The 27,336-nt window shown below is 42.8% G+C and overlaps 2 protein-coding genes across 3 annotated transcripts in view; one reads left to right on the top strand and one right to left on the bottom strand.

Annotated features, from left to right (window-relative positions):
- The window catches only part of psmd2 (proteasome 26S subunit ubiquitin receptor, non-ATPase 2), a 266,709-nt gene that overhangs the window by 105,509 nt on the left and 133,864 nt on the right, over window positions 1–27,336 (top strand). The window lies entirely within an intron of this gene.
- Window positions 784–27,155, bottom strand: farsb (phenylalanyl-tRNA synthetase subunit beta). 2 transcript variants are annotated; one of them, XM_052078885.1, is made up of 18 exons: window positions 27,002–27,155; window positions 26,407–26,462; window positions 25,832–25,986; window positions 25,639–25,711; window positions 25,452–25,567; window positions 24,514–24,664; window positions 24,332–24,440; window positions 23,438–23,508; window positions 23,300–23,361; window positions 16,623–16,674; window positions 16,470–16,531; window positions 16,094–16,301; window positions 13,797–13,877; window positions 13,620–13,712; window positions 13,318–13,435; window positions 12,345–12,497; window positions 2,635–2,782; window positions 784–1,987 (listed from the first exon to the last, which is right to left on the bottom strand). In XM_052078885.1, the coding sequence occupies exons 1-18, from the start codon at window positions 27,057–27,059 to the stop codon at window positions 1,228–1,230; spliced, it is 2,526 nt and encodes an 841-aa protein (XP_051934845.1). In that variant the 5' UTR covers window positions 27,060–27,155; the 3' UTR covers window positions 784–1,227. The 2 variants fall into 2 exon arrangements, with proteins under 2 accessions (XP_051934845.1, XP_051934846.1); XM_052078886.1 differs by having other exon boundaries at window positions 1,847–1,987; window positions 2,591–2,782.

Genomic DNA, 27,336 nt, shown 5'->3' with positions numbered 1-27,336 from the left:
TAATAAAATCATGGTGTTCCTATGAATCAAAGTTTTTGCCCGCTGAAAGTTGGTCGATTAAAAAAATTGCATTCTTCTTAAAGCAGGACAATTTGTACCCTCTCTGAAATTCAATTGAAGCACGCATACTCACTGTTGACACCTGCAAACATGCGTCTTTCCAGATGGGTTTTTTTCATGTTTTGGGTTTGAAAAGGCAAACAAACATATTTGCATTACATTTAACTGATCATCGATTGCACATAGATTTTTGCCATTTGCACAGTGACCCGGTTGCTACCCCCAAACAAATATAAGGGTGGGACCAACGATGACTTCAGTGTTTCTATGTTGGCATGTGAAAGTGTGTTACTAGAAAAGCGCAATATACAGTCATCTTCTCGTATAATTACTGTAAAGACACACCAGTGATCACGTTCTCATTGCAAGCAAGCACTTGCTATGAGAACATTGCAAGTGCTTGCTTTGGCTCCAATAAAGGACCAGAGCCAAGATTGCATAAAACAGAACCGGTTGAACAGAATTGTTTGAGAGAGATGTTAATCATAATTATCTTACAAGTTTCTACAAGTCATCATCTATGTTGCCAAAATTTCCCCAGTGTGGGACGAATAAAGGATATCTTATCTTAATATTTTGGGCGAACAGTGATGTTTGAAGGAACGATGACGTGCCTGTCAGCCTTACTTTGAAAGATGGCTTTGTCAGCATGCTTTACTTATTAACTTCACTTGCGGAGAGAAAATTTTCAGCTAACAAACGGAACTGAAAGAAAAAAAAGCATTGAAAGTTTAAAGCTTTATTCACTTCTTTTCAGATGGGAATCCAACAATCATGAGAGGATAGCTGACACTTGTAATTCGGGTGTGCTGGACAACACAGAAAATGATCAGATGCATTTTGCATCACACATTTGGTTCTGGTTCACTTTGTGCTGCTATTATTTTTACCGTCTGAGATGTCACTGATGAGGTAAAACCTTTTTTAAAAAATATCTATAAAGAAAAACATGATAGGGTGAAGTGACCTGAACCACCCCAGCGGACTGAGATTACTCAGAGGAGGGGTTGCACTTGACAAAACAAACCACGCAAGTGTCCATTTGAAGTGAAACAAACCAGCGGAGTGTGACCACACCCTGAGAAGCTGGTTCTTCTGCATGGCTGATCCCCATTGTATCAGTGTGAAAACAAAGGGTAGCCAAGCGGCCGTGTGCTCCCCTTTCATTCAGATCTTGTTAAAGGCAGCCACGTCCACAGACTGAACATATTCCTCGAAGGCGGTGATTGCTTCCTCCAGCTGATCCGTGCCCACTTTATCATCTTCTACCACGCATCCTATTTGGAGCTTCTTGATTCCATAACCCACCGGGACCAGCTTGGATTGTCCCCATAACAGCCCGTCCATGCCGACACTGCGGACACACTGCTCCATCTTGCCCATGTCCGTCTCATCATCCCAGGGTTTGACGTCAAGAAGGATGGAGGATTTGGCGATGACTGCTGGTTTTTTGGACTTCCTGGCCGCATACTCTGCGAGCCTCTGCTCTTTCATTTTCACTGCTTCTGCGCGATCGCCTTCCTCGTCTGAGCCAAAGAGGTCTAGGTCTTCGTCGCTGTTGGTGGATGTGGGAGGAGTATCTGGCAGCACAAACTGTTTGTTGACCGCAGGGAGGTCAGCTTTTCCCCCGTGGAAGGATTTGATGTGGTTGTACCAGCGCAGGAGATGACAGAAAGTCGGTGAGGGAGCAGAGGCGATGGCCTCAAAGACGGCCACGTCAGCTTGAGATGCTACGAAGCCTTCGATGTAGCTTTTGTCCGACAGGAAATCATTGAGGGCTTTGAGAGCCTTGGGTGTGCTCAAATCCCCAAACACAGTTTTGGAGGACGTGGAAACTCGCGGGGCTTTTACTTCAGTGGGGAACTTGTGTCTGATAACTTCCTGGAGGGGGACCTCATGGGTGAGGTGAGTTTCAGCCGTGTGGCCACTAGAAAAACCACAAGCGACAAAACAGGATGAGCTTAGAATAGATATATATACAAGGTGTGACAAAGAGCACACATGCAGGTTAGTTGACGTCAAAGAAACACCCGAGAGCAGGGGTGTCTAACTCATTTTTTATCGGTTGCAGTTATGGTTTGCCTCGGTGGGCTATTATGACTGTGAAACCAAACAAAATTCATGCACGCCTCATATTACAACTACACACAACAAACGTTTTGAACTCAGGAGTCAGTTAAAAACTGTTCAAATATTACATTTATTTTAAAAGGGGGATTGTGAACAAAAAAAAAGCTTGAAATATCGCCACATTGTTAAAAGTGACGACAATTTGCAATTTGGGGTATTTTCGCAAGAAACTTGCTTTCGTGGGCCAGATTAACTGATGTGGCGGGACATGGCTGGCCTCCGAGTCTTGAGTTTGACACCTGTGCCGTGGAGTGAGTCAAAGTGGAAGTAAACAGGGCTCAATGACATTAATGTACAAAACGAAGCGGCTCAACACTCTGGCGCTGGTTCTTTTATTGTCCTGATTCACTGGCATACTTCCAAATGTATTTCTATTACTACAATTTAAGAATGGCATTGCCTTATTCTAGTTTGCAAGTTGAGTGCAGAAAAAGAGGAATTCACAGGAAAGTCTCGAGGTCCATCTCAAGGGCGGCGCAGGGCATCGTCAGCTCAAAGTTGTTAATGACTTGTGGGTGGAGGACCCCGAGATGTCCAACGCTTTTTCCATGGACAAAGATTTCCGCACAGCGCCCGGGGAAAAAAGTGGAATCTGGAATAAGAGAAACAATCATCACTTCTGATGCAGTTTTGCCCCGATTCCGAGGTTGTGACTCCAGCGAATGTGCCAGAATCACCCAACCACCATAGATGAAACTCTGCATTGTGGTGGCACAATGTACTTTTGCAAAGCTTTTTCTTCACACTATTGTTTAATTCACTCACTCAAACGATGATGGCAGCCTATATTGTCCCAAAAGAAAGTTTTGTCATCTGAGCCATGTCTGTACATGTTTGCCGAGTCATCTTTCCAAGAGGCAAGTGATGCTGTTACAGGCTACACTGTTGTTGCTACTTCAATGCTAAATTGGAGAACCCCCAAGGAGTTGCACTTTGTCCATTGGTGCAATTATTACTACCGACGGACCACTCAGTACGTCACTGACATCAGCCAAATGAAACACATCCCGTACTTTCCACACTATAAGGTGCATCTAAAAGCATTAAATTTTATAAAAAGCTGACCGCGTGCCTAATAATCCGATGCACCTTTGCACCTACCTGTATATAGATCAATATTCTGATTTCTTGGACGTAGTATTTTAAATGTTCTATAAAGCGCGTTGTTGCAGCTGCAGCGGTTGTGAAAGTGTTATGTAAATAAAGCTGCATTGTATTGTATTGTATTCCCTTTAGCACAGCTCCATCAAATAGATGTGTAACGTAGCCACTATTGTAGCTTCTATTCTATGCGCCTTATAATGCGGCGCACCCTATACAGTCAAACCTCGGTTTTCCAATATCTCTGGTCTCGACCAAAGATTTCGAGTTTTTTATGCCTCGGATTACAACTGAAAATCGGTTCTCGACCAAATTGAGCGCACTTGAATGCGCCACTTGACTACTCTCGCCTTCTTACACGAGTTCTTCGGGTAGATGAGGAACTGACGCTTCCTCGTGTAGCGTTCCATTGTGATCAGACGTGTTCAATAAAGATTTTTTTTTTAAAGAGCGTGGTTTCGGTTTTCAAACAGCCTTCTGGAACGGATTATGGTTGAAAACCGAGGTATGACTGCATATGAAAGCAGTTTTTACATCGGCCATTCATTGAAGATGCCCCTTATACTCTTAAACACCTTATGGTGCGGAAAATACAGTACTAATTGCTCGCGAGTAAAACTATTCAAGCCGGACATGTTCATGAAGACATGGTGTAAAAAGGTGGTGGGTGTCTGCAATGCCGAAGAGAAGTGAACAAGAATGCTCTCTTTACACACACATGTTGATGTATTCAGTTTACGAGGGACCTGGCAAATGACATTTCGAGATTAGGAATCGTGTCTGATGTCAGAAGGCATGTTCAGTCAGCACTGTACTTAATGTTGTTTAGAATACAAATAATCACTGTACGTATGATGTTATGACCGCATGACTGTACTGTACTGAAATACTGCGGCACCTTCCGGCTTACTTCCACTTCTGGCAAGGTCCTCGCCATATGAAGTTGACTCTGTTGTCAAGTCAAAATTGTCTGAGGCCAACACTAGCGTTATTATTGTAATGGCCATTCTCACAGCAGACATTGCGGCAACATCATTGTTTTTGTTCCAGTACTTTTGCATATGTAGTACAGCCTCTTTATTACTTATTTTACTGAGAACTGCAACATGAATCATGAAAAATTATTATTAATCAAAAACACATTTTGGGGGAGCCGCGTTGCGGAGAGTGTCTCTTAACCATCCCATTTCCTGTTGTTGGAGAAACAGAAAGAGAAAGCAGAGAGGACAGTCACAGCATCAATGGTGGTCTAGTGTCTGTCATGAGACTTTTATTTGCCCTCATCAGTCAATTATTTTCCCACATTATCGTTCACTGCTCAATTCTCCGTTAACCTATTTTAAACCCAAAGTGTGTGACCTAAGGGGAATCGCTTCCAGACATTTGGAGATTAAACCGGCAGAGCTTTGTCGGGCTGGGTAGTACAGTTGATGTCTTTTGTTCAACATCAGTGAGCAGAGAGCGATGACTTCCATCCATCCATCCATCCATCCATCCATCCATCCATCATCTACCGCTTATCCGGGGCCGGGTCGCGGGGGCAACAGCTTTAGCAGGGATGCCCAGACTTCCCTCTCCTTAGCTACTTCTTCCAGCTCTCCCCGGGGGATCCCGAGTCATTCCCAGGCAAGCTGGGTGACATAGTCTCTCCAGCGTGTCCAGGGTCTTCCTCTGGGTCTCCTCCCGGTGGGACATGACCGGAACACTTCACCGGGGAGGCGCTCAGGGGGCATCCGAATCAGATGCCCAAGCCACCTCATCTGGCTCCTCTCGATGTGGAGGAGAAGCGGCTCGACTCTGAGCCCCTCCCGGATGACTGAGCTTCTCACCTTATCTCTAAGGGAGAGCCCGGACACCCTGCAGAGAAAACTCATTTCAGCCGCTTGTATCCGGGATCTCGTTCTTTCGGTCACGACCCATAGCTCGTGACCATAGGTGAGGGTTGGGACGTAGATCGACCGGTAAATTGAGAGCTTCGCCCTTTGGCTCAGCTCCTTCTTCACCACGACAGACCGATACAACGTCCGCATCACAGCAGACGCTGCACCGATCCGCCTGTCGATCTCCCGCTCCCTCCTACCCCCACTCGTGAACAAGACCCCAAGATACTTGAACTCCTCCACTTGGGGTAAGATCTCCTCCCCGACCCGGAGGGGGCACTCCACCCTTTTCCGACTGAGGAACATGGTTTCAGATTTGGAGGTGCTGATTCTCATCCCAACCGCTTCACACTCGGCTGCGAAACGCTCCAGTGAGAGTTGGAGAGCCCCGTTTGAAGGAGCCAACAGCACCACATCATCTGCAAAAAGCAGGGATGCAATACTGAGGCCCCCAAAACGGACCCCCTCAACGCTTCGGCTGCGCCTAGAAATTCTGTCCATAAAGGTTATGAACAGAATCGGCGACAAAGGGCAGCCTTGGCGGAGTCCTACCCCCACTGGAAACGATTCCGACTTACTGCTGGCAATGCGAACCAAACTCTGACATCGGTGGTATAGTGACCGAACAGCCCATATCAGGGGGTTCGGTACCCCATACCCACGAAGCACCCCCCACAGAACTCCCCGAGGGACACGGTCAAACGCCTTCTCCAAGTCCACAAAACACATGTAGACTGGTTGGGCGAATTCCCACATACCCTCAATGACCCTGCTAAGGGTGCTGCTCCTGCTCCTCCTCAATCTGAGGCTCGACTTCCTGACGGACCCTCCTCTCCAGCACTCCTGAATAGACCTTACCAGGGAGGCTGAGGAGTGTGATCGCTCTGTAGTTGGAACACACCCTCCGGTCCCCCTTTTTAAAAAGAGGGACAACCACCCCGGTCTGCCAATCCAGAGGCACTCTCCCTGTTGACCATGCGATGTTGCAGAGGCGTGTCAACCAGGACAGCCCCACAACATCCAGAGCCTTGAGGAACTCCGGGCGGATCTCATCCACCCCTGGGGCCTTACCACCGAGGAGCTTTTTAACCACATTGGTGACTTCAACCACAGAGATAGGAGAGCCCACCTCAGAGTCCCCAGGCTCTGCTTCCTCCAAGGAAGGCGTGTTGGTGGAGTTGAGGAGGTCTTCGAAGTACTCTGCCCACCGGTTCACCACGTCCCGAGTCGAAGTCAGCAGCGCTCCATCCCCACTGTACACAGTGTTAGTGGTGCACTGCTTCCCCCTCCTGAGACGTCGGATGGTGGACCAGAATTTCCTCGAAGCCGTCCGGAAGTCGGCTTCCATGGCCTCACCGAACTCTTCCCACGCTCGGGTTTTTGCGTCGGCGACCACCGAAGCCGCGGTCCGGTTGGCCAGTCAATACCCGTCAGCTGCCTCTGGGGTCCCACAGGCCACAAAGGCTCGATAGGACTCCTTCTGCTTGACGGCATCCCTTACTGCTGGTGTCCACCAGCGAGTACGGGGTTTGCCGCCACGACAGGCACCAACCACCTTACGGCCACAACTCAGATTGGCCGCCTCAACAATAGAGGCACGGAACATGGTCCACTCGGGCTCAATGTCCCCCGCCTCCCCCGGAACATGGGAAAAGCTCTGTCGGAGGTGGGAGTTGAAACTCCTTCTGACAGGGGATTCCGCCAGACGCTCCCAACAAACCCTCACTATACGTTTGGGTCTGCCAGGACGGACCGGCATCTTCCCCCACCATCGGAGCCTACTCACCACCAGGTGGTGATCAGTTGACAGCTCCGCCCCTCTCTTCACCCGAGTGTCCAGAACATGCGGCCGCAAATCCGATGATACAACTACAAAGTCGATCATCGAATTGCGGCCTAGGGTGTCCTGGTGCCAAGTGCACATATGGGCACCCTTATGCTTGAACAAGGTGTTCGTTATGGACAATCCGTGACGAGCACAGAAGTCCAATAACAAAACACCACTCGGGTTCTGATCGGGGGGGGGGCCGTTCCTCCCAATCACGCCCCTCCAGGTCTCACTGTCATTGCCCACGTGAGCATTGAAGTCCCCCAGCAGAACAAGGGAGTCCCCAGCAGGAGTACTCTCCAGCACACCCTCCAAGGACTCCAAAAAGGGTGGGTGGTCTCACTGTCATTGCCCACGTGAGCATTGAAGTCCCCCAGCAGAACAAGGGAGTCCCCAGCAGGAGTACTCTCCAGCACACCCTCCAAGGACTCCAAAAAGGGTGGGTATGCTGAGCTGCTGTTTGGTGCATATGCACAAACAACAGTCAGGACCCGTCCACCCACCCGAAGGCGGAGGGAGGCAACCCTCTCGTCTACCGGTGTGAACCCCAATGTACAGGCACTGAGCCGGGGGGCAATGAGTATGCCCACACCTGCTCTGCGCCTCTCACCGTGAGCAACTCCAGAGTGGAAGAGAGTCCAACCCCTCTCGAGAGAACTGGTACCAGAACCCAGGCTGTGTGTGGAGGCAAGTCCGACTATATCCAGTCGGAAATTCTGCCTCACACACCAGCTCGGGCTCCTTCCCTGCCAGAGAGGTGACATTCCATGTCCAAAGAGCTAGCTTCTGCAGCCGAGGATCGGACCGCCAGGGTACCCGCCTTTGGCTGCCGCCCAGCTCACATTGCACCCGACCCCTTTGGCCCCTCTCATGGGTGGTGAGCCCATGGGAAGGGGGACCCACGATGCCTCTTCGGGCTCTGCCCAGCCGGGCCCCATGAGTGTAGGCCCGGCCACCAGGCGCTTGCCAACGAGCCCCACCTCCAGGCCTGGCTCCAGAGGGGGGCCCCGGTGACCCTTAGCTTCTAGGATCATTGGGACACACAAACCCCTCCACCACGGTAAGGTGACGACTCACGGAGGGGGACTTATATATAAATATATAATATATATATATATATATATATATTTTTTTTTTTTTTAAAGGTCAGACATCATTACCCGATAGCAAATACCTCTGTGGCCATGGAACCATAATTGGACTTCATATCTTATTAATTTCGCAGATTTCTTGTGAATCTAATGTGAGGGAACAATATCCAAAGCCATCTTCCGTTAAAAGGGAGACCGACATTGGCTCAGCTTGCTTAAAAATAGTGACTGATAATCATACTGATTTGTGATTCACAGGATATGGGAGTTGCTATGACAACATCCCCCACACACAAGAGACATGGCATTCTACTGAAGTCCGCTGCTGGGTTTTCAGACACCACGACTCACAGTACAGTATATACGTAGGAAGAGAGAAAAAAAGCTGTTCCTTTATCAAAATGGTTTCATTTTGTCTCAGCTCACATGTACTCGTACTTTGAACAGAAAGCAAAGACAGCAGTAAAAATAGATCTGCAGCATCTTCGATGATCAGTCAGTCATTGAAAATTGAACCAGGCCACTTTCCGTCCTTTCTTCAACAGTCTGCGCTCACAGTGACAAGAGGACATTGGCTACGGTTTCGAAGACCCGTCTGAGAAAGATTCAAATAGGACTCTCGACAATCACATGAAAATGAAATCTTGACAGTAATATTAATCAGCCTACCCAACTTTGCAAAAATGAGCAATGCCCAATATGACTGCTCACGCTTAGGGCCCACATTGACCAACCGCGGGATGCGCAGACTCAAACGGCATACAAGTTACCCCACAAACATTAACAGCAATACACAAACAATGCAAATATTAAATGTTACACAAGTTTACTTGGCAAGGGTTGCCCCGGTGAGATTTAAATGAGGGTAACCTCCCCAATGGCTGCCATGTGGAATTATTTTGCTCATTTAACGACATCTCTCTAGAGCATCATACTGTATTCACGCCATCTGTAATGGTCAGTGCTCTCGCGGTAAGTTTAGAATTACATCAAGTGTTTGAACAGATGCACATATTTTACCAGGAGCCCTTCACCTAAATATTTTGGAATGCTGTAAGAAAATGTAGGGGTGTATGTCAATTTGACTGTCAGGTAAATATTCCCCTTTTGCTCCAGTTTCACTGTCTTACTGATAAGTACTTGCAAAAACTACAACATTTTCAATGCACTTTTTATTGTGCACGTTCTGGGATACCATAAATTCCAGGGATAAGCTATACACAGTTGAAATACTACAAATGTAAAGTTAATATTTCAAGTTCAACAGTGTGCACAAGGACCAACGTGTGTGCAGTGAACATTTCCGGGACAAGGAGCGATTTATAATTGGAGATAAGAAATGTCACACAGGTGATTTAAAAAAAAAACAAAGCCGTACTGAGCATTTTTAATGAGCAGGAAGTGCGAAATGAATTGTACTGCCCGAGGGAAGATCTGCTTTCGATCAAACCTACGCCATCCCCAGAGGTTGCGGCGGCATTACGTCCATAATCCGAGTCTGCGCTCGTAAATTAAACCGCAAAGCAGCACTCTGATCATCATGCGCGTAAAGTAGGAAGACTTAATTCCAGCATTGTACATGCGTGTGTAACTCGCTCGTGACATGGCTGACATGATGTTGTCTGCTGCGCTTCCTGATCCCACTCGTTCCCCAACGTAGACTTATTTCACAGTATTGTCTGGAAACGGTATGGCTTCACTCTTTAAGGATTAACGCTAGAGATGCATTCCGTTCAGTGTCGCTTTGTGTGTATATCATTGTGCAGGTTAGCCCCAAGTTGACACACACGTTCCTGTTATCTAGTGACACGTTCAAAGAACATGATGACAAGCTAAATTATGTCGGTTTTTAAGTTATGAATTGTATTTGAAAAATAATGTTTTCAAATTCATTATCGACAAATGTGAACTTTTGATGCAAATGCCATACGCATTTGAAATATCCTTTCCACTGACATTCCAACAATGGACAAGCACAATTTAGAATTATTGTTATTATTTATTTTACTTCACTCATTCAGTCCCAAAGACGTTTTCACATGTCTTTTCAGACTTGGTCTAGAATTGGCTGGTACTGAATGAGTTAATAGCAGTGGTCCCCAAACAGTGCCACTGACCGTGTAAGAACAGTTTAAAATATCACTCACAACGTCATTGGTGTTGTCGTATGTTGTATTCTGAGTCAACTGATTGTGAAGGTAATGAAACAGTGCAATAAAATATCGATGTTAGTGTGCGCAGTTTTAAAATATCTACGATGAATAATAGTCGGCTAATGTTTATCAAGCAGTTGTTGTCCGTGTATTATTGGACACAATAATCTGCCCCCACACCCCTCGCTGCCATATTTTCACCACTCTGCAAGGTTTACAGCACACGCTTACGATTATGACCATTCTTGACAGCACCTTCAGTTCCGCTGTTAGCACCAATTCTGTTTTTTTTTCTCATGCATGCTGCTCTTCCTTGAATTCTATCTTTCTTGCCTCTGCTCACATCGATACCTGAGCCCCAATTGATTTGATCTCCTAAAGTGTGCCTTTGGAGCATGCTTGTCAAAGGGAGCAGGGATAAATGACTGGGTGGCCCATGGATGAATACAAGAAGCGGGATAGCCACCAGGATATAATTACATTTTGTTTGTAAGCCCAAACTGAATGTATGTGTATTTGGATACAAGAACCTAAATATGTTCAGTCGGAATCTGTATGCGCTTCAAACCTGCGACAGTATATGTCCAAAGTATCACAAAAACAGACGGACCGTCAAGACGAAGCCTTAATCGGTCCAAATAAATAAATAAAATAACATTTTCAAAAAAGCTAATTTGCGCCCCTATCATTAATAGTACAAACACTGACCCAGTGACAGCCAAGCACTTCAAACGTCTGCTATCATGCCGAGCCCCCACCATGAAGAAGCCAAATAAAGCAAACATGTGTCACAAAAGCAAACATATGTATTCCATCATGTTCACAAGTGCCTTCTTAAAAGTCTTAAGCCATGAGCGATGCAATCAATAAAACGATGCGCCGACTAACCTTGTCTATTAAGCGCAAATGAATGAGATTTGAGACTTGCACCATGATACACATGGGACCTTCTGTAACAAACTATCATAGCAATCAATTTGAAACAACCCCCCCAGCAAAATAAAAAGTAGCTAAGATTACTATTTTCACTCTTTGTCTAAAAACCATACGGATGTTCGAGGTGACACCACACGGCTTTCGCAGAATGAGGACACGGATGTAGTTTTGCAAGACCTCTCAAATATAAGTTGTGTTCAAGAGCAGCATTGTATTTGTTGTCAAGCTACTACTTTGAATTGGTTAATATTGCGTAAAAATATGAGCCGAAGTGATGATGGACCACTTGTATGGATGCACTTTACTTTTTTAAAAAAATCATATTTGGACATATATGGTTTCTGCCGGACAGCGGCATTGTGCAACGTGTACCATTTAGACCAGTGGTGGGCAAAGTACGGCCCGCGGGCCGGATCCAGCCCGTTGGTCTTTTTAATCCGGCCCGCCGAAGATTGGTGCACAATTAAGGTTTGATTGCATTAATTTCGTTTGGACTTGTAATGACAGGTATTTTAACACCAGGTGGCGCAGTTAATTCAAGTTGCAGAGCACAGGGAAGGAGGGGAAGACGAAGAAAGAGGGAGAGAGAGAGTAATGACCATGGAAGGGAAGGTGATATGTATCTGATTAAACGAAGCGGGTAACAAAGTACAAAACATTCAGGAGACGCCTGGAGTCGGAGAGAAATCTATGAGACTTTGAAAAACAAGGAAGCGATTCTTACTCAGTCCGATTCTGGCAATTTCCAAGCTCAGACTGAATTGCTTGTGGCAAAAGGAACATTTCCTAGAATGGTTTGATAGTTATCATGTTCAAAACTTTCCGCAAACTGTACCGCTAATAAGAGGCGGAGAGCAGTCAAATGTGTAGAGCGTGAACAACAGGGGGCTCAGTACACATCCTTGAGAACTGTGTACTGTGTGATGGTGGAGGAGAATGTTACATTATTACTGGCATACAAATACATTGTGCTATCGTCTTTATTTTCCATTTCTAACTTTTGGCCCAGCCCTCCACAATATTTTCTGCTTCTCATTTGCCCCCCCCCGGGAAAATAATTGCCCACCACTGATTTAGACTCTCACACCTCTAGATAATTTTGAGCATTCCATTAACCTGGCATGCACGTTTTTTACATGTGGGAAGAAGACCAAGAACCCCTTACCATTTGCAGCCTGGATATGGTAGCCCTCTCCTCGGGTGGGTTTCACCGCCAGCAGTTGCATGGTGCGGTCCAGCAGGCCATGGATCACTTCGAAGCCTGGACTCTTGTTGTAGTACACAGCACAAATATGTCGACTGTTCCTCGCCCCAACATCTGGTTGGAGGGAGGATAGCCACCAGGATATCATTACATTTTGTTGTATAAATGAATATATTTAGATATAATTGTACATTTTCTATTGACCATTTTTCTTGGCTGGTTTCATGGAAGAAGCCTTTTTAGTGAGGTCAAAAATGCATGTAATTGCCACCTGTAATTTCAGTAAATCAGTATAATGCCAAAGTAAAGTACTATCTGAAAAAGGAAATTGCAATATGCCTCCTTAACTTATAAAAAAGTTTAAACTATTGCATGATTCTATAAAGCTGGGGGGAAAAAAAAAAACGCCAACTCATCTAAGTTGCCATCAAAAATTTGTTGACAAAAAGGAACGCCTCAAAACTGCAATTATTCATTTTAAAACGATATTTGTGACGTTTGGCCACTTCTATGTTTACCACGTGGATATCTGTCCATGCAAATCCCTGTTCAATGACGAAGGAGGCCTTGCCACATGTGAATGTTTCGAATCTGTGTGTGTGAATATCTTGACACTAGGTGATGCTTGTGTCAAAAATAAACGCCGTGCCCCGTGATCCACAAACACACAATTGACAAGGATAATTGAATATTTACAAACGATCAGTCACGATTAATGCAAACTCAGCGCATTTAAAAGAAAAAGAAAAAAAACACGTGAAAATCCCTGATCTACTTGAATCTCAATCATTTTGAGACAAGTTGCTCCCCTTAGTGCTTAGCTTTGATTAAAATTCACATCGCCTCAGTCACAAAATGATACAACTGTTTCTCTGTAATATGGGCAATTGTTCGGCATGGCTACATTAATGACTTGACCCATTCTGACGCCTACCCTTGGTGTCATCCTTCAGCACGACGTCAGATATCTCAAAAAGCTTGAGTGGCAGGGGCATCTTCCTGTTGGCTGCAATTGTTTTCAACAGGCCAGGCAGCAGGGTGGTGCGCGCCACCTGGTGGAGCAAAAGCTTAGTGTTATTAAGAAAGGGGATAGAAAATTTTCATCAAGTCAGAGAGGCCCCTCTTATGGCGGGAATACAACCCAACTTCAAAACACGCCCAGTTGGCGTCATTATTTCCGGATATGGACAGGCAAAACATTCTGAACGGCAAAAGAGTTACTTTCACTGTTATCACCTGGAACTCTGCAGTCTTGGGATTGGAGATGTGAATAGCCCTGGTCTCTGAGATCTTCTTACTAAGCTTGTCGGCGATATCTTCTTGGGAGCACTACAGGAGAGGCATTGGGAAATTGTTGTTACTCGTCATTCCAATGAGGGCAAACACGTTTGCAAATTGTTTCGTGCGCTTTACCAAAGCAAAGTTGAGGGCTTCGGTGAAACCCGCAGCTGCGAGGTCGTGTCTTAACAGCTCTGTCAGTTTATTCAGCGGAAACTATTACCATAGAAAGAAGAACACAAATATTTGATGGCAGTGCATTCAGTGGCGTCTACATTTGATATCATATCCCAAGGGTCACCAACATGTTGGAGAGTGAGAGAGACTTCTTGGTTACTGATTAGTGCGAAGGGACACAAGTTTGATACACGACTAAAATAACACATTTGCTCAAATTACATTGAATTATAAGCCATTGTTGTAAGTTTATGATTAGTGTTGGGACAAAAAAAAACATTTACCAGAGTTAAAACGGGGGACAGTGCAATTAACCAAGTAATTGATGAATTATCTTAATATATAACACATATAATAATTAAAAAATGCAAACATAAACAATGTCTCATTATATAAATATGTTTTTACATTTTAATTACATTTTTAAAACTCATCTTAAAACACCTTTTCATTCTATAGCTTTTGACTCAAGTATAACATTTTAGTATTTTGTGGCGTTTCCTGTTTTTCTGTACCTAATGACTTTATTTTTTAACTTTTTTTAAAAATATGTCTTCTAACTCCACAGCACTTCGTATGCAGCGACAGTTGTTTTTAGAGTGTGCCATAATATAAAGTTGAGAATAATCTAAAGGATATTCAGTTGGTGATAGCTGCAGTTATTATTAACAAATAGCATGAAAACACTGAAGATTTCTCACAATAATTAGGAACCAGAAAAATACCAATGCAGGAGGTCCCCAAGATCCGAACAAAATGGGACCCCAAGTTTGCAAGCTAAATTGGTCCTAAATCGTTACATATTCAATTTTAATCTATTTCGGTAATTGCCATTGAAGTTCGATGAAAAAAAAATGAATGAATGAATGAATGAATGCAAAAGAATGTAGCGTGGTGCCAAAGGAGACACAAGAGAGGTGTAGAGGAAAAAAAAATGACCACTTTTCACCATGTGCATATGAAGACGGAGGAGGAGAAATGAGAAGTGATTTCTGGTGATAGGCAGAGTCGTCGAGAGAGAGATGGTCACCGGAGATTTCTTATCTTCGGTGGATTCCTCCATGAGTGCAAGTTCAGGTTAGACTGATCAGGTGAAAAACAGGTAAGTGCTGATGAAGGAATTGCAGAGGAATCAACGGCCTTGTGGTCTTCCTACTTCTTTGTGGTGTTTAACAACTGACTGCAAACTGACTGACTAGTCTTCGTGTTCTCATCGTGAATGAGTGTTAGAAATGCATGTTCTCGATGAAGCGGTGCTGCTCGGCATTGATTGTGTCAGAAAGGGCTACAGTTCTGTACAGCAGCAGTCCCCAACTTTTTATGCCCCATGGACCGGTTTAATGTCAGACAATATTTAAGGTGTGGCAGATAAATACAAAAAAATAATATGATATGACCTGCATGAAACTGTGGTATTTTCGTAACATAATAAACACAAGTCATGACACGGGGAATATCTATCTGGCCGTAACACTTACTGGTCGCTATGGTAATGTTTAAACGTGCCTTCAAAATAAGATACAGTGCAAATAAGTGCATGAAAAATATTACTCCCAATCGCCGCATATTATGCGCTGTATAAATCAGCATGTATTGTATCGTAGCTTGGTGTGTGGGAAGCTCCCGTTGAGACAAATCTGTATCTTAAGTAGGACTCCTGATACTGTCTTATTAAATGTATACTATTTCTTGGAAGTGGTAGGCTCCTCTTCTGTCTACTGTCTGGGCCTTTTCCCCTTCCCCTTTTCAGACCTTTGGTTTTTTACAAATTTTGCTAGCTCTTGGGTTTCATTTCAAGAGTGATATACTGTTGATGGATATAACAAAGAATCCTGTAATTGTTCAAAATAAAACATCTTTCAGATTCCGAAATGAATAAAACTTAAGTACTAAGTACTGTCAGTTATTTCGTATTTTTGTGCGGCCTGGCACCAAATGACCCACTGGGTTGCTGTACAGTATCATGTGGTGTGCACCACATCATTTTACACACATTAATGGACATCCAGTAAGCGTTTGTTCGTGTCTACGAATGGTTGTAAGTCGGTGACCTTCTGTACTGTATGCAACATATTTCGAAACATCTTTCACCGTTGACATTTTCTAATCATGTTTTTTCCTAGAAAATCACAATGCTTCAGCACTGGTGAGCTGTATTTGGAACAGGCCTGAGGGTTTTTCCGTTGGGGCTTACCTGGTGCCCGCGGAAAAAATGTTGGTGACCCCTGTCGTACATATATGTTGAACTTGCATACCTGGTTGGCTATGGTGTAGGTCTGTGGTGTGGTGCGGGTGATGTTGTTGAAGCCAAAAGCCATGGCTGCGTCCTCCATGATATCACAGGCATGGATGACATCTGAGCGGGTGGGTGGGATTTCAACCTCTATTTCGTCGCCAACACCAGTAGCCCGAGAACGCAGGCACATCCGTGTTAGCAACTGGGCGATCTTCTCTGTCGACTCACTTTAAAGAAAAAAACAAAAGTGTACAAGTCAACTCCCAGGGGATCTGAGGAACAGGTTCTGCTTTTCCAAGTAAACATGTTAAAATGTTGACTTAGGACATGGACTGCGAAAAGAATCCCCCACCCCCAAGAAAGATGACTGCTTGTTGTATGTTTGAAAATCTTACTTGATGCCAACTTTGTTATTAACAAACTTGCAGGACAGCTTCTCCTTCCTGTAAGCCAGCTCCTAAAAATTACAGCAGACAATGGGAGCAGGGGATTTAGAGGTGATTTGTGTGCAATGTGTGATTGGAGGATAACTGCAATGAATACAGTACCGGATATTTGCAGGTTGTGCCATCAGCATTCACCACATCAACCTCTTCGACACTAAAAAAGCAAATGGGAGAAAAATATATATATATATATATATATATATATATATATATATATTTTAAATCTTAATACAACAACACTAACCAGATCTGCTATTAAATGTGACCTCCACTAAAAATTCAAGTTTGGTCAGTTTGGTATTGAGTGGTCTCCCACAAAGGGTCCTTCTGTCAATTGCGAGTAATTGGCATATACGCAACCATCCACCCACTAAAAATGGTTAATTGTCTCTTAATTAAATCAGAAATATACAACTCACTGTGTGCCACAATTTAAAAATGTCAAACTCATCGATTATTTCAGTTAGACAAATAAATAAATAAACAAAGAAATAAATAATACATGTCCAGTCCATACATGAGTATAGTAAGTATAAACTCTCCACAACAACCCGGACCAAATTTGGCCCCTCACCAAGATATCAGTGTCGTCTCTCACTCGAGATATATCACTTCAAAATATAGCAGAATCTTGATTTAACAGACACCGGATTTAGCAGAGAGAAAATAGTGTGCAGTCAATTCAAAACGGCATTTTGTAGTTGGTAAAGTATAAGCTAGTTCTAGAATTAGCTGATGTTTTATTATTGTCATTGTGCTGCAGTAAACAGAGTACACTTATTTCCGGGTTGTGCCACTGTTGCCAGATATATAAGAAGATTGGAGCAAAATAACAAACAGGTAATACTTTTCATATATAAGAAGACTGGAACAAACTAACAAACTGGTAATAATTGGACATACATGTTTGTGGTGACCATTTTGGCAGGGGTAAAAAATTGTGGATAGCATGCACATTAACCTAGCATCGCCGTAGACAAAAGCGTGACATATCTACCAATTATATTCATGTCTGTTGTTTGATTCATGAAGTTAGCTCGTGTACATGTCTCCCGAATGCTATTTTAGTACGGCATAGTTTTTTAAATGTTTTATTTTGTCAAGCCCTTCGTACAATGCAGTCAGATAGCGCCAAGAACAAAACTTCCATCAAAGATTGCTTCTCAGACATCTTACCAAGCTGACGTGGCGTTACTGACGTGTCACTCATGAACCGTCTGTGTGGCAAACTTATTACAATCACCAGAGATGTCAGTTATTTAAGCAAATATTGAACATTTAACACAGAGCTTAAGATAAGCATGAATAACTAAACTGGTCCACTCTTAAAACAAGTGTTGTAAAGGTTCATTAAAGTCAAACATCCAATGAAAAAAGGAAATTTCTCTAAATGTCCAATATTTGCTGATGTAAGTGTCATTTTAGAGAAGAGAGTCTGAGTCTGCTTTATTTCTATATTTTTTTTAGTTATACAAGTTATTTTACCTATACTGATACACTACCTATTGCTACATTATGTACTGGCATGTCTTCTACTGTGGTGGTGCGACGAGACAAGTTAACTACAGTGAAAGTCCTCTACAACGAAATCATATTTGCAGCAAGAAACTTTTCACGAGGGACTTTTCACTACAGCAAATTGATATCAGATGTAAACACACACACACACACACACACACACACACACACACACACACACACACACACACACACACACACACGCAGACGTATGTGTACTCTATTTTTACTCCAATAGTGCATAAATATGAGCATTGACTTATTTGTCACTTCATATAGCCAGCGTAGAAAGAAACTAAAAGGGAAAGAAATTGCGAAATTTACGATCAGCATTCACTTTCACATACATCAATTTCTTGCATGTATTTTACTTTGCTTCCTCCATCTTTCATTTTTATTACTTTTATCCTGTCCAAGCGTTAAAGCTTTTCTTTTCTTCACTCCTTGGTCTGCAAAGGTCCGTTTTTATAGCCGTTTTAGCCATTAATGCTACGTCTGAAACTAACAATAACAAATACTTTCTGTACTACTGCACATGTGTAAACCATGGGTGTTTGCAGTTGCTGTTTCAGAGCTAAGCAGTAGCAGTCGCTGTAGGCTGAGGTTGGATGAGACTTTTGCAGAAGGCTTGTTTTCGTTGTAGTGAATCTCGTTGCGAGGCAAGGGTAGAGAAAAACATTTTGTATAATGCAACAGGGGGACCGGAAAAGTGGGAATGGTTTTAATGCCTGAAGATTTTTCACACTGGGGGGTATTTTCGCCCATGTAGGTTTCATTGTAGAGAAGTTTCCCTGTATCAGACTCCTACATTTGTAACCTCCCGTATGGCCTTTAGTTGAACAATACGAGACCACAACAACACAATCTTATTAATATTGTGACTAGGATCCCTGTAATATCAAAGTGCTCAAATCAGCTTACTCTATTGAACTCGGTCTTATGCATCGTAGATCACTCTCTTTGAAAGCCCCGTTAGTTCATGACCTCATGAGAGATCATAATCTTAACATGATCGGTCTTTGCGTGACCCGGTTAAAACCCAATGAGAACCACTAAATGAGGCTTCACCTCCAAATTTTGTGAGTTCACATGTAGCACCCCTCGTAAGAAGGGTGGGGGTGTTGCCATTATTTCCGAATAAAACTTAGTCCTCCCTCAAACAACAGCTTTAAAACTTTTGAAGCCCTTGTTGTGCGATCCACAGCTTCGTGGCCATTTTATCTTTCAGTGATTTATCGGCCTTTTGGCCCTAGCACTGGCTTTCCAGATTATTTTTCTTAATTTGGGGCTGACTTGGTGACTCACGGAGATAATATACTAATAATGGGTGACTTTAATATACAAATGAATCTCCCGACGGAACCACTTACCGCGGAGTTTCAGACAATTGATACTTTTGGTTTTACTTAGCTCATGAAGCGACCCATAAAAATAGCAACACGATAGATTTGGGACTTACCCGGGGGCTTTCAACCTTAAGTGTAATGATATGATAGAAATCTCATTGGGTTTAAGGCGGACCCTTTTATTGAAATGGCCCTTGCTAAAATGACCAATGATCTTCTAGCTGTGGACTCGAACACCTCATCAATATTATTATTACTCAATCTTAGCGTTGCCTTTGGCACCGTCGATTACAATATACTATTAAAAGGCCAGAACTTGTGTTGGTATTTCAGGCTCAGCTCTTTCCTGGTTTAGTTCAACAACATTGTGTCAAATGTTTGCCCACTCGGCATACATTGCAGCCTGGTCATCCTGGAAGGGGCTTCTCACATCTGCGTCCCCTTCACAAGGTTTCTCATTTTTCCCCAGACGGGTTTTCTTTTTAGTTTTTCTTTGCCCTCCAAGGAGTTAGAGTCAGGGGCTGTCGTGAATACTTGTCAATTGTGGGCATGTGAAGATCTTTGAGACTGTTTGTGATTCAGGGCTATCTACAGTAAATAAATGTGACTTGACATTGTGCTACATTACAATGCCTGTAATAAAGATTTGTGAGAATAAAAAGTTATTTGTGTGAAAAATTGAGATACTTGATTGAAGGTGCTCTATCATAGTATCAGCAGCATACAAAAAACAACAGCACCGATATCATAATTCATCATGATAGTTTCCGTGAAAATATGTCATTCTAAAAATGTTTTTTTTAATCGTGACAGGCCGAGGTGAGCGACCTCAGGCCATCAGATAGAGTGGAAATACCTGCGGATGATAAGATTGAAAGAACGATTGATAACTTCTTGAATGTTCAGCCCCGATATGTTCAAAAATCACAGTCAACACTCTGACAGGGAGCATTTCAAGAACAAAGTGCAAATATTTTGGAGTAAGTTACTGTTTTCTGAATTGTACTCCAAATAAAGAACTTTATAATAAATAAAATACAGTTTGCAGCTCTACCCAATGTGAATTTAGTGACTAACCTCCGAAGACAGCTGGGATAGGCTCTAGCACCCCCCCCCCCCCGACAGCGGATCAGAAAATGGATATGTATAGGAGAGAGAGAGAGAGAGAGAAAGACAGATCTGTTCGTTTTTAAGTGAAACGTATCAGGTGAAAACAGTTTATCCAAAAACGCTTTTATTCCAAAGAATTTCCAGGAGGACACTCTAATTCATGCATGTCCAGGAGGACACTCTAATTCATGCATGTCCAAAGTCCGGCCCGGGGGCCAAATCCGGCCCGCGGTCGAATTTCATCCGGCCCTCGGCCCCTGTCATAAAATCAGTGCCGTCTGGCCCGCAGGTTGTGCGCAATGGAACACGTGTTGCATTGACTGAGGTCTCGTAGACTGGGGAGTGATGTTTCATAGAGTACTGCTTCCCTCTAGTGGCTAAATGAGTAATAGCATTCACTAAATGAGTAATAGCATTTAGACACTAGAGGGCATCACTAGGTGTTAACAAGACATCACTCCGTGTTTATATTGAATGATATGTCATATTTCAAATGATCCTTGCAGTTGTGGATATGTGTATTGCTTGTTCATTTCCCTGTTGTTCGAGTCAAAGGTTTTGTGACTATTGAAAAGTCATGGTGATACATTTTATGTTTCAAATCAATCAATTTGCACTCAGGAGACTTCTGTTTAAGAACAAGTCAAGTGAATAAGCAGTTGCATGTGATATACCTGTTTCAAATGAACCAAAAGAAATCCTTAAGATTGTTGAAATTAAAATTTTTTTTAATTTAATTTTTTAATTAAATTTTTTTAATTTAATTTAATTTTTTTTTGAATTTTTTTTTTTTTTTTTTTCCAAGATGGCGCCCGAGTAGGCAGCCTTCGGCAAGTGCTCTTCAAGAGCCTTGCTTTTTTGTTCTTTTTTGCTGTTTTTGTCTTTTGTTTTGTCACATGTTGTTTGTTGTTTGATCGTGTGGACCTGATATGGACTGTTTTCAGCGCTTTTTGGCCACGACATTCGTCAAAGGAGCAGTATCTGTGCTTGGTGGTTGCGCCTTCTCGGCAGCACGCCTGTACCAGCACAGATTTTGATTGGGACGAATGTCGGCGCCATTGACTGTCGGTGCTGGACAGACCTGGGGCGCTTGTGTTTTTTGCGCCAGTAATGGGCAGCATTTTTCACAACCCCAATTTGTTCAGTGGCTATGTCAGCGCTGTTGGACAGTTGGCGTCGGTGCGGCTGGATGGATGGCCGCTGAAGTTGAGGATGAGGAGAGAGGAGCGTTGGCGAAGAGCACCGATGCGTATTTGGAACCGTGAGTCGCCGCTTGGAATTGAAGTGGATTTCCATGGGACAGGAGAAGTGAACCAATCTCTTTTTTCGTCAATGGATGCTACAGCTTCTTGTTGACTTTGAAACTTAGCTTGTAGCCGACGTGTGCTCATTTTGAGCATGACGTCTCTGATCCACTGGTTAAAGGACACTTTGATTCTCTCCTCTTTCATCTCAAACCGCTTCAAACAACAAAGCGTGTGACGGAAAAGTGGTTAGGACTGCACGACTGTTTGTGTTTTATGTTATGTGTTGTGTTTATTATTTTACTTTATGTTAACTGTTTTGTAAAGCGCTTTGTTACAGCTGCCGCTGTTGTGAAAGCGCTATATAAATCAGAATGTATTGTATTGTATTGTATTGTAAAATAAAAATGGAAAAGTGAAACAGACTGGCTTACTAAAATTTGTTGAACAATATTGTTGTTCAATGTAAAGAATGTCAGCCAAGGTCGGCCCCCCCGACATTTTACCACATAAAATCTGGCCCCCTTGGCAAAAAGTTTGGACACCCCTGCTCTAATTACTCAATAGCTGCAGCCCCACATTCAACCTTCATCCATCCGTTTCCCTATCTGCTTTTATCCTCACAAGGGTCGTGGGGTGGTGCTGGAGCCTATCCCAGCCGTCTTCGGGCAGTAGGCGGGAGACACCCTGAACCGTTTGCCAGCCAATCACAGAGCACACAAAGACGAACGACCATTTGTGCTCAAACTCACATTTAGGGACAATTTGGAGTGTTCAATCAGCCTGCCATGCATGTTTTTGGAATGTGGGAGGAAACTGCAGTACCCGGAGAAAACCCACACAGGCCTGGGGAGAATGCAAACTCCACACAGGAAGGCCAGAGCCAGGATCGAACCCACGACCTCTGCACTGTGAGGTCAACGCGCTCACCACTGGAGAACCGAGCAGCCCTTACATTCAACCTCCCCGTGTTATTGTGACATTTTTACAGTTTCATAAAATCCTTGCTTCGCTTCTCCCGGGTTAAACCTGCAAAAAATGCTGCTCAAAATTATTACGTTAATCCTTAAATAAAGTGATATTTGAGCAAAATTGCTCCTCAAAGACATAACACTTTTTTCAAGCGGTGACACTAGTTAGCTGTCAGATGCAGATATGGAGGACTGAATGTGCAGTGGATATGCTGTACACCAACATTTAAAAGTTTGGATACCGTTTCTCATTTCATACCAGTAAAAAGTTTTTCCAAACATTCAATTATTAGGGTTTGGGAGACAAATGAAACATTTTTGAGAGGTGGCAGTGACCAAAGCAGTGATGTCAGGTTCGGGAAAGCAATGCAAAAAGGGAGATTAGAGTACTCTTGATAGTTTGACCTTGGAAGATGTTAGACTGATTATAATAAGGTGCAGCCGACGGCTGATTGGGAGCTGTGATGTCGCTGAATATGGGGTAGAGGATATCGAATGACTTAATCAAGATTATGCCTTTTCATGCCATTTGTCACATTCCACCACACAATGATAAGAACTTGTTCATTTGGTGAGAAGATGTAACTTACGTGAAAGGCTGTGAGCAATACTCGCTGAACATGGTCACAATCATGTCCAACACAATCTTCGCCTGGAGAAGGGGCAAATTTTAATGGTTGAGAGAAGGCAGCATGGTCAACAAAATTTCTCTGCGGACTCAGTTCTACCTTCGTCAGGTCTGTGGCTGTGCACTCAACGAAAACATTATTTGTCTTCAGTGTAATTTTTGAGTGATCCCCTGCAAAAACAAATAGCTACACATTAAAACTGAACAAATACTGGAAATGCATTTCAAGGTTGTCCAATTAAAAACGGTCTGACCCCCCCCCCCCCCCACACACACACACAGTCTTGGTTGGTATTGGTGCCTATGACTATTGAAGATGTGAGTACCGGTACTACTAATATCTGCAGAAAAAAAAAAAAAAACATGGTCCCGAATATCCCTAGTAACAGTACACTACAAAGACTGTATGTGTGGGTTGGCGGAGGAATGGCTGTGCAGTCGGGTCTTAGCGTACGTCAAACCAGAAATGTATTTTTTGCATGTTTTTCACTCTCTCGCAGTCACAATGCAAAAAGACATGTTTTGGAATCGAAATAGTGCTCTGTAGTACCGACCTGTATCGATCAGGACCAAATTAAAAAAAAGCATCGACTTTAGTACAACAACGCTACTAACAATGATCCTGAACACAATGCATTTATTTACTTTGAAGTCAGCACGATTCGTCGTTAAACACCAAATTCAAACATACACTGAGCTCTTTTGCACACAACGTCTTTGTTCATCTCGGATACAAAGTGATTGGGGAAGGTGTGGTCTTAAGTCTTATAATGTAGATGCTGATGAACAGGACATGCAGGACAACCCAGAGAATCGAGTTACGCAAAAAAGTCCAAATCACAGCTACAACATACAGAAATACATAATCTTCATCGGAGATTGGCTTTTTTTTTTTTTAAATCTAGCACCAAAACTTCATACACTTTACAAGCGGACATTTGTCATGCTTGCAATTTTAGCTAAGTTTAAGTAGCAATATACGGTAAATACTCACCATTGATGATGGGAGGCATCGACAAGACAATACCATTGCTGTCATAAATGATGGGGTAGGCAGGCTTGTCTTCAATAATATGAAGGTAATGTCTCAGGTGGCTGTCAGTCTAAGTCAAGAGAGGACAAAAAGGTCAACAAAGCAAGGGGGAAAAAACAAAGGAAAACAAGCAGCTAATTAACCTTGTAGAGGCTCATGAGTTGGGTAGCAGTGTATTCTTTGCTCTGGTTGAGGGGCTTGAAGTGGATGTCTCCGGGTGGTTTAGCGGTATACGTGAAAGGACCTGAGATGGTGTTGAGGTCATGAGTCCCAATCGCCACAAGGCTCCTCTTTCTGCATAAGGATTGTTATAAAAGTTCAATTGTGGCATAATATACTAAAGGATAACAGGAAGACATTCAAAGCATCAGGGTAGTTTTGTAATGCATTTTTAATAGGTATTCATGATATCAAAATTATGACTTTGAAACAATAGGAAAATATATTCTACTTTGTACTGATATGGCAACGATGCTATGGCAAGACTCAAATTTTATTCTTTATTCATTCAATGCAATAGTATGTAATGGTGGCAGGCCTTTTCCCTTGTGATTAAACATTTATACAATTTGACGCTACAGCAGTGCGATTTAACATAAAAAAAATATTGTCTCGCAGCAACTAAGATTTGTAGCTTTGTTTAAAATATAAAAATTGCTTGACAGAAGACAGGACTGTTGTCACAAAACATAGATGTGTGAAAAGCAACACACATTTTTCTCTTTTTTTCCCCTCAAACTTGTGGTTTGGACAGTTCATTGCCCAAGTTGAAAAGGAAAGAAAATGTACATTCAGAGGTGTATTGAATTATTCATGTTGAATCTAATTTGATTCACTATGGTGATCTTCCGTACCGCTTGATCCTCACTAGGGTGATGCAGAAGTGCCTGTTAAAAGTCCAATATTCCCGTAAATCACTCGTTGCCTCTTTTTTTTTTTCTCCACAAGCAAATTAGCTTATACCAGCTTCGGTTTCATGAGTTGATTTCACAAAGCAGACAGGCGGCAAAAAGTGGGCCAATGTGTAAATGAGGCTACACCTGTAGTCATGACAAATGAGCTGTATCACAGCTGACCTCACCTGCAGATGTTCTGATGGAGTTTTTCCTGCAGCTCAATGAAGCTATCATAGCGCTCCTGTGTGAATGTGATGTTCCTTAAAACTGCTGCCACAGCATAGGGACGCACTGCTGCTGTCTGCACAAGACAACAACATCCAACTTGAAACATATTTTGGGTCACTGTTTGCATAAAATTTTCAAACCCACCTCTTTGGTAATAATGAGCTTCTGAGGCTCACCATTCATCGGGCTAACACGTCTATACCGAGGTGCCTCCATCCTGGACAAAAAAAAAAATATCTATGGTTCGTGTACACTGAAAAGTAACTTTGGACTGAGTATCAGAAAACAAGCAACAATATTCTGACCAATGTGATCATTCCGACCGACAAAGCCTTACTTATTCTTGAAGACCTGCAGCCCACGGACCAAACCTTCCAAACACAGAAGGTCATAGCGGTTTGCTGGTACATCAATCTTGTAAAGGACAACATCAGATGCTCCAGCTGCCTTGACATCACCCTGCTCACGGCTAATTAGCTCCTTTTCTGAGGTCTGAAGAAGGATCAGGAGCACAAACTTTAGATAAATATCAGAGTTCAATTCTAAGAGCTCCACAAACCTCTGTTTGCATTAAACGTGAACGATTTATACGCTCTTGTTCAAGTTACACTTGTGGTAAAATACATTTTTACAAAAAATAATTTGTGATGATTCCACACTCATGCATTCATTTCTTTCCATATCAACATTTGTCAAGGATGTCCTACATGTGTTTTAAAATCAAAATAATGTATCATGGTTTAATGCACAAAATTCAAGCAGCTTCTTTAATTTGGGTATCTGAGCCATTAAAATTATTACAATTTTTCCGGCTCTAAAAAAAATGTCTATCCGAAAAGGTGTATTCAGTTAACTCACTGACTCCAAATACAGTATTAACTAAGTGGGTGCAATCAAATAAAGTGTACTTACAATTTCATCCAGCTCCAGTCCAAATTCAAAACACAGTTCGTCAAACTCGTCATCAGCTGGACGAAAAGGAAAATGAGTCATTCATTTTAAGACAGTGGTAACATGCTCTATTTTTATTTTCCGGGTGAAGGCCACATGAGGGAAAAAAGTTCACCGCGGTATGAAATGTAACGCATTCCAATGATGAAATGCTCGGTGAAACACAAATAAAGACATTTCTAGGGATTTTATTTTAAAAATATTTAGGAAAGAAATCAATGCATAACAGCGTCTTCACCTTGTCTCTGGTCTTAAATTTGCCTTATGATGATGCACCGAGGATGACGCAATGACGTTGACATTCACCGGAGACTAGACAACTAACTATTTAAACAACTTTACCGTCACCCCAATGAGGACAGTTGGTCAGTGTTGATTTTGAAGGTGTTTTGTTTTTAATGTAAAATGTTCTTAGATTGTAAATGTGTTAATTATACCTTAGCGAGGTGCCATCTGGCGCAAAATCAGAATACTTGTGGTGATGTTTTGGGGAACGGAAAACATGTAAAACACGTATAGTTGTTTTACGTTAAATTATCACATCAGTGTTACTTACTATAGGTTCTTCCCAACGCTTTAAAGAGAAGATCCCTTCTTACACCGACAGTCGGCATGTTTTCTGGTTAGCTTAGCCACGACTAAAAGGACCCTACCAGACGGCTTTTGCTGCCTATCGTGGTGCCTGAATAATCACACACACAAAAAAAAATCAACCAGTAATTCCAGTTCGACAAGAGTTAAACGTACAAACGACGCAAAACATCCGTTTATTAAATTTGATGTTTGTTAAGCACGTCAAGTTAAGCCATTTATAATCGGGTCAAATTCTACAAAATTCTATCAATAAATGTGATAAAGTAAATATGGTTCGGAAAAGGATGGAATGTAGAA

Source organism: Hippocampus zosterae, chromosome 10 (genome assembly GCF_025434085.1).
Source record: "Hippocampus zosterae strain Florida chromosome 10, ASM2543408v3, whole genome shotgun sequence".
Classification (NCBI taxonomy): Eukaryota; Metazoa; Chordata; class Actinopteri; order Syngnathiformes; family Syngnathidae; genus Hippocampus; species Hippocampus zosterae.
This window is presented reverse-complemented; position numbering and strand designations above follow the sequence as displayed.

What these genes read in the sequence shown, in the direction of transcription:
- farsb (XM_052078885.1), bottom strand. Translation starts at nt 27,059, where the DNA reads ATGCCGACTGTCGGTGTAAGAAGGGATCTTCTCTTTAAAGCGTTGGGA. An exon ending in GACTGGAGCTGGATGAAATT is followed by an intron (nt 25,987 to 26,406) that starts GTAAGTACACTT and finishes ATCCTTCTTCAG; the next exon opens with ACCTCAGAAAAGGAGCTAAT. An exon ending in GATGCCTCCCATCATCAATG is followed by an intron (nt 23,509 to 24,331) that starts GTGAGTATTTAC and finishes TTGTTTTTGCAG; the next exon opens with GGGATCACTCAAAAATTACA.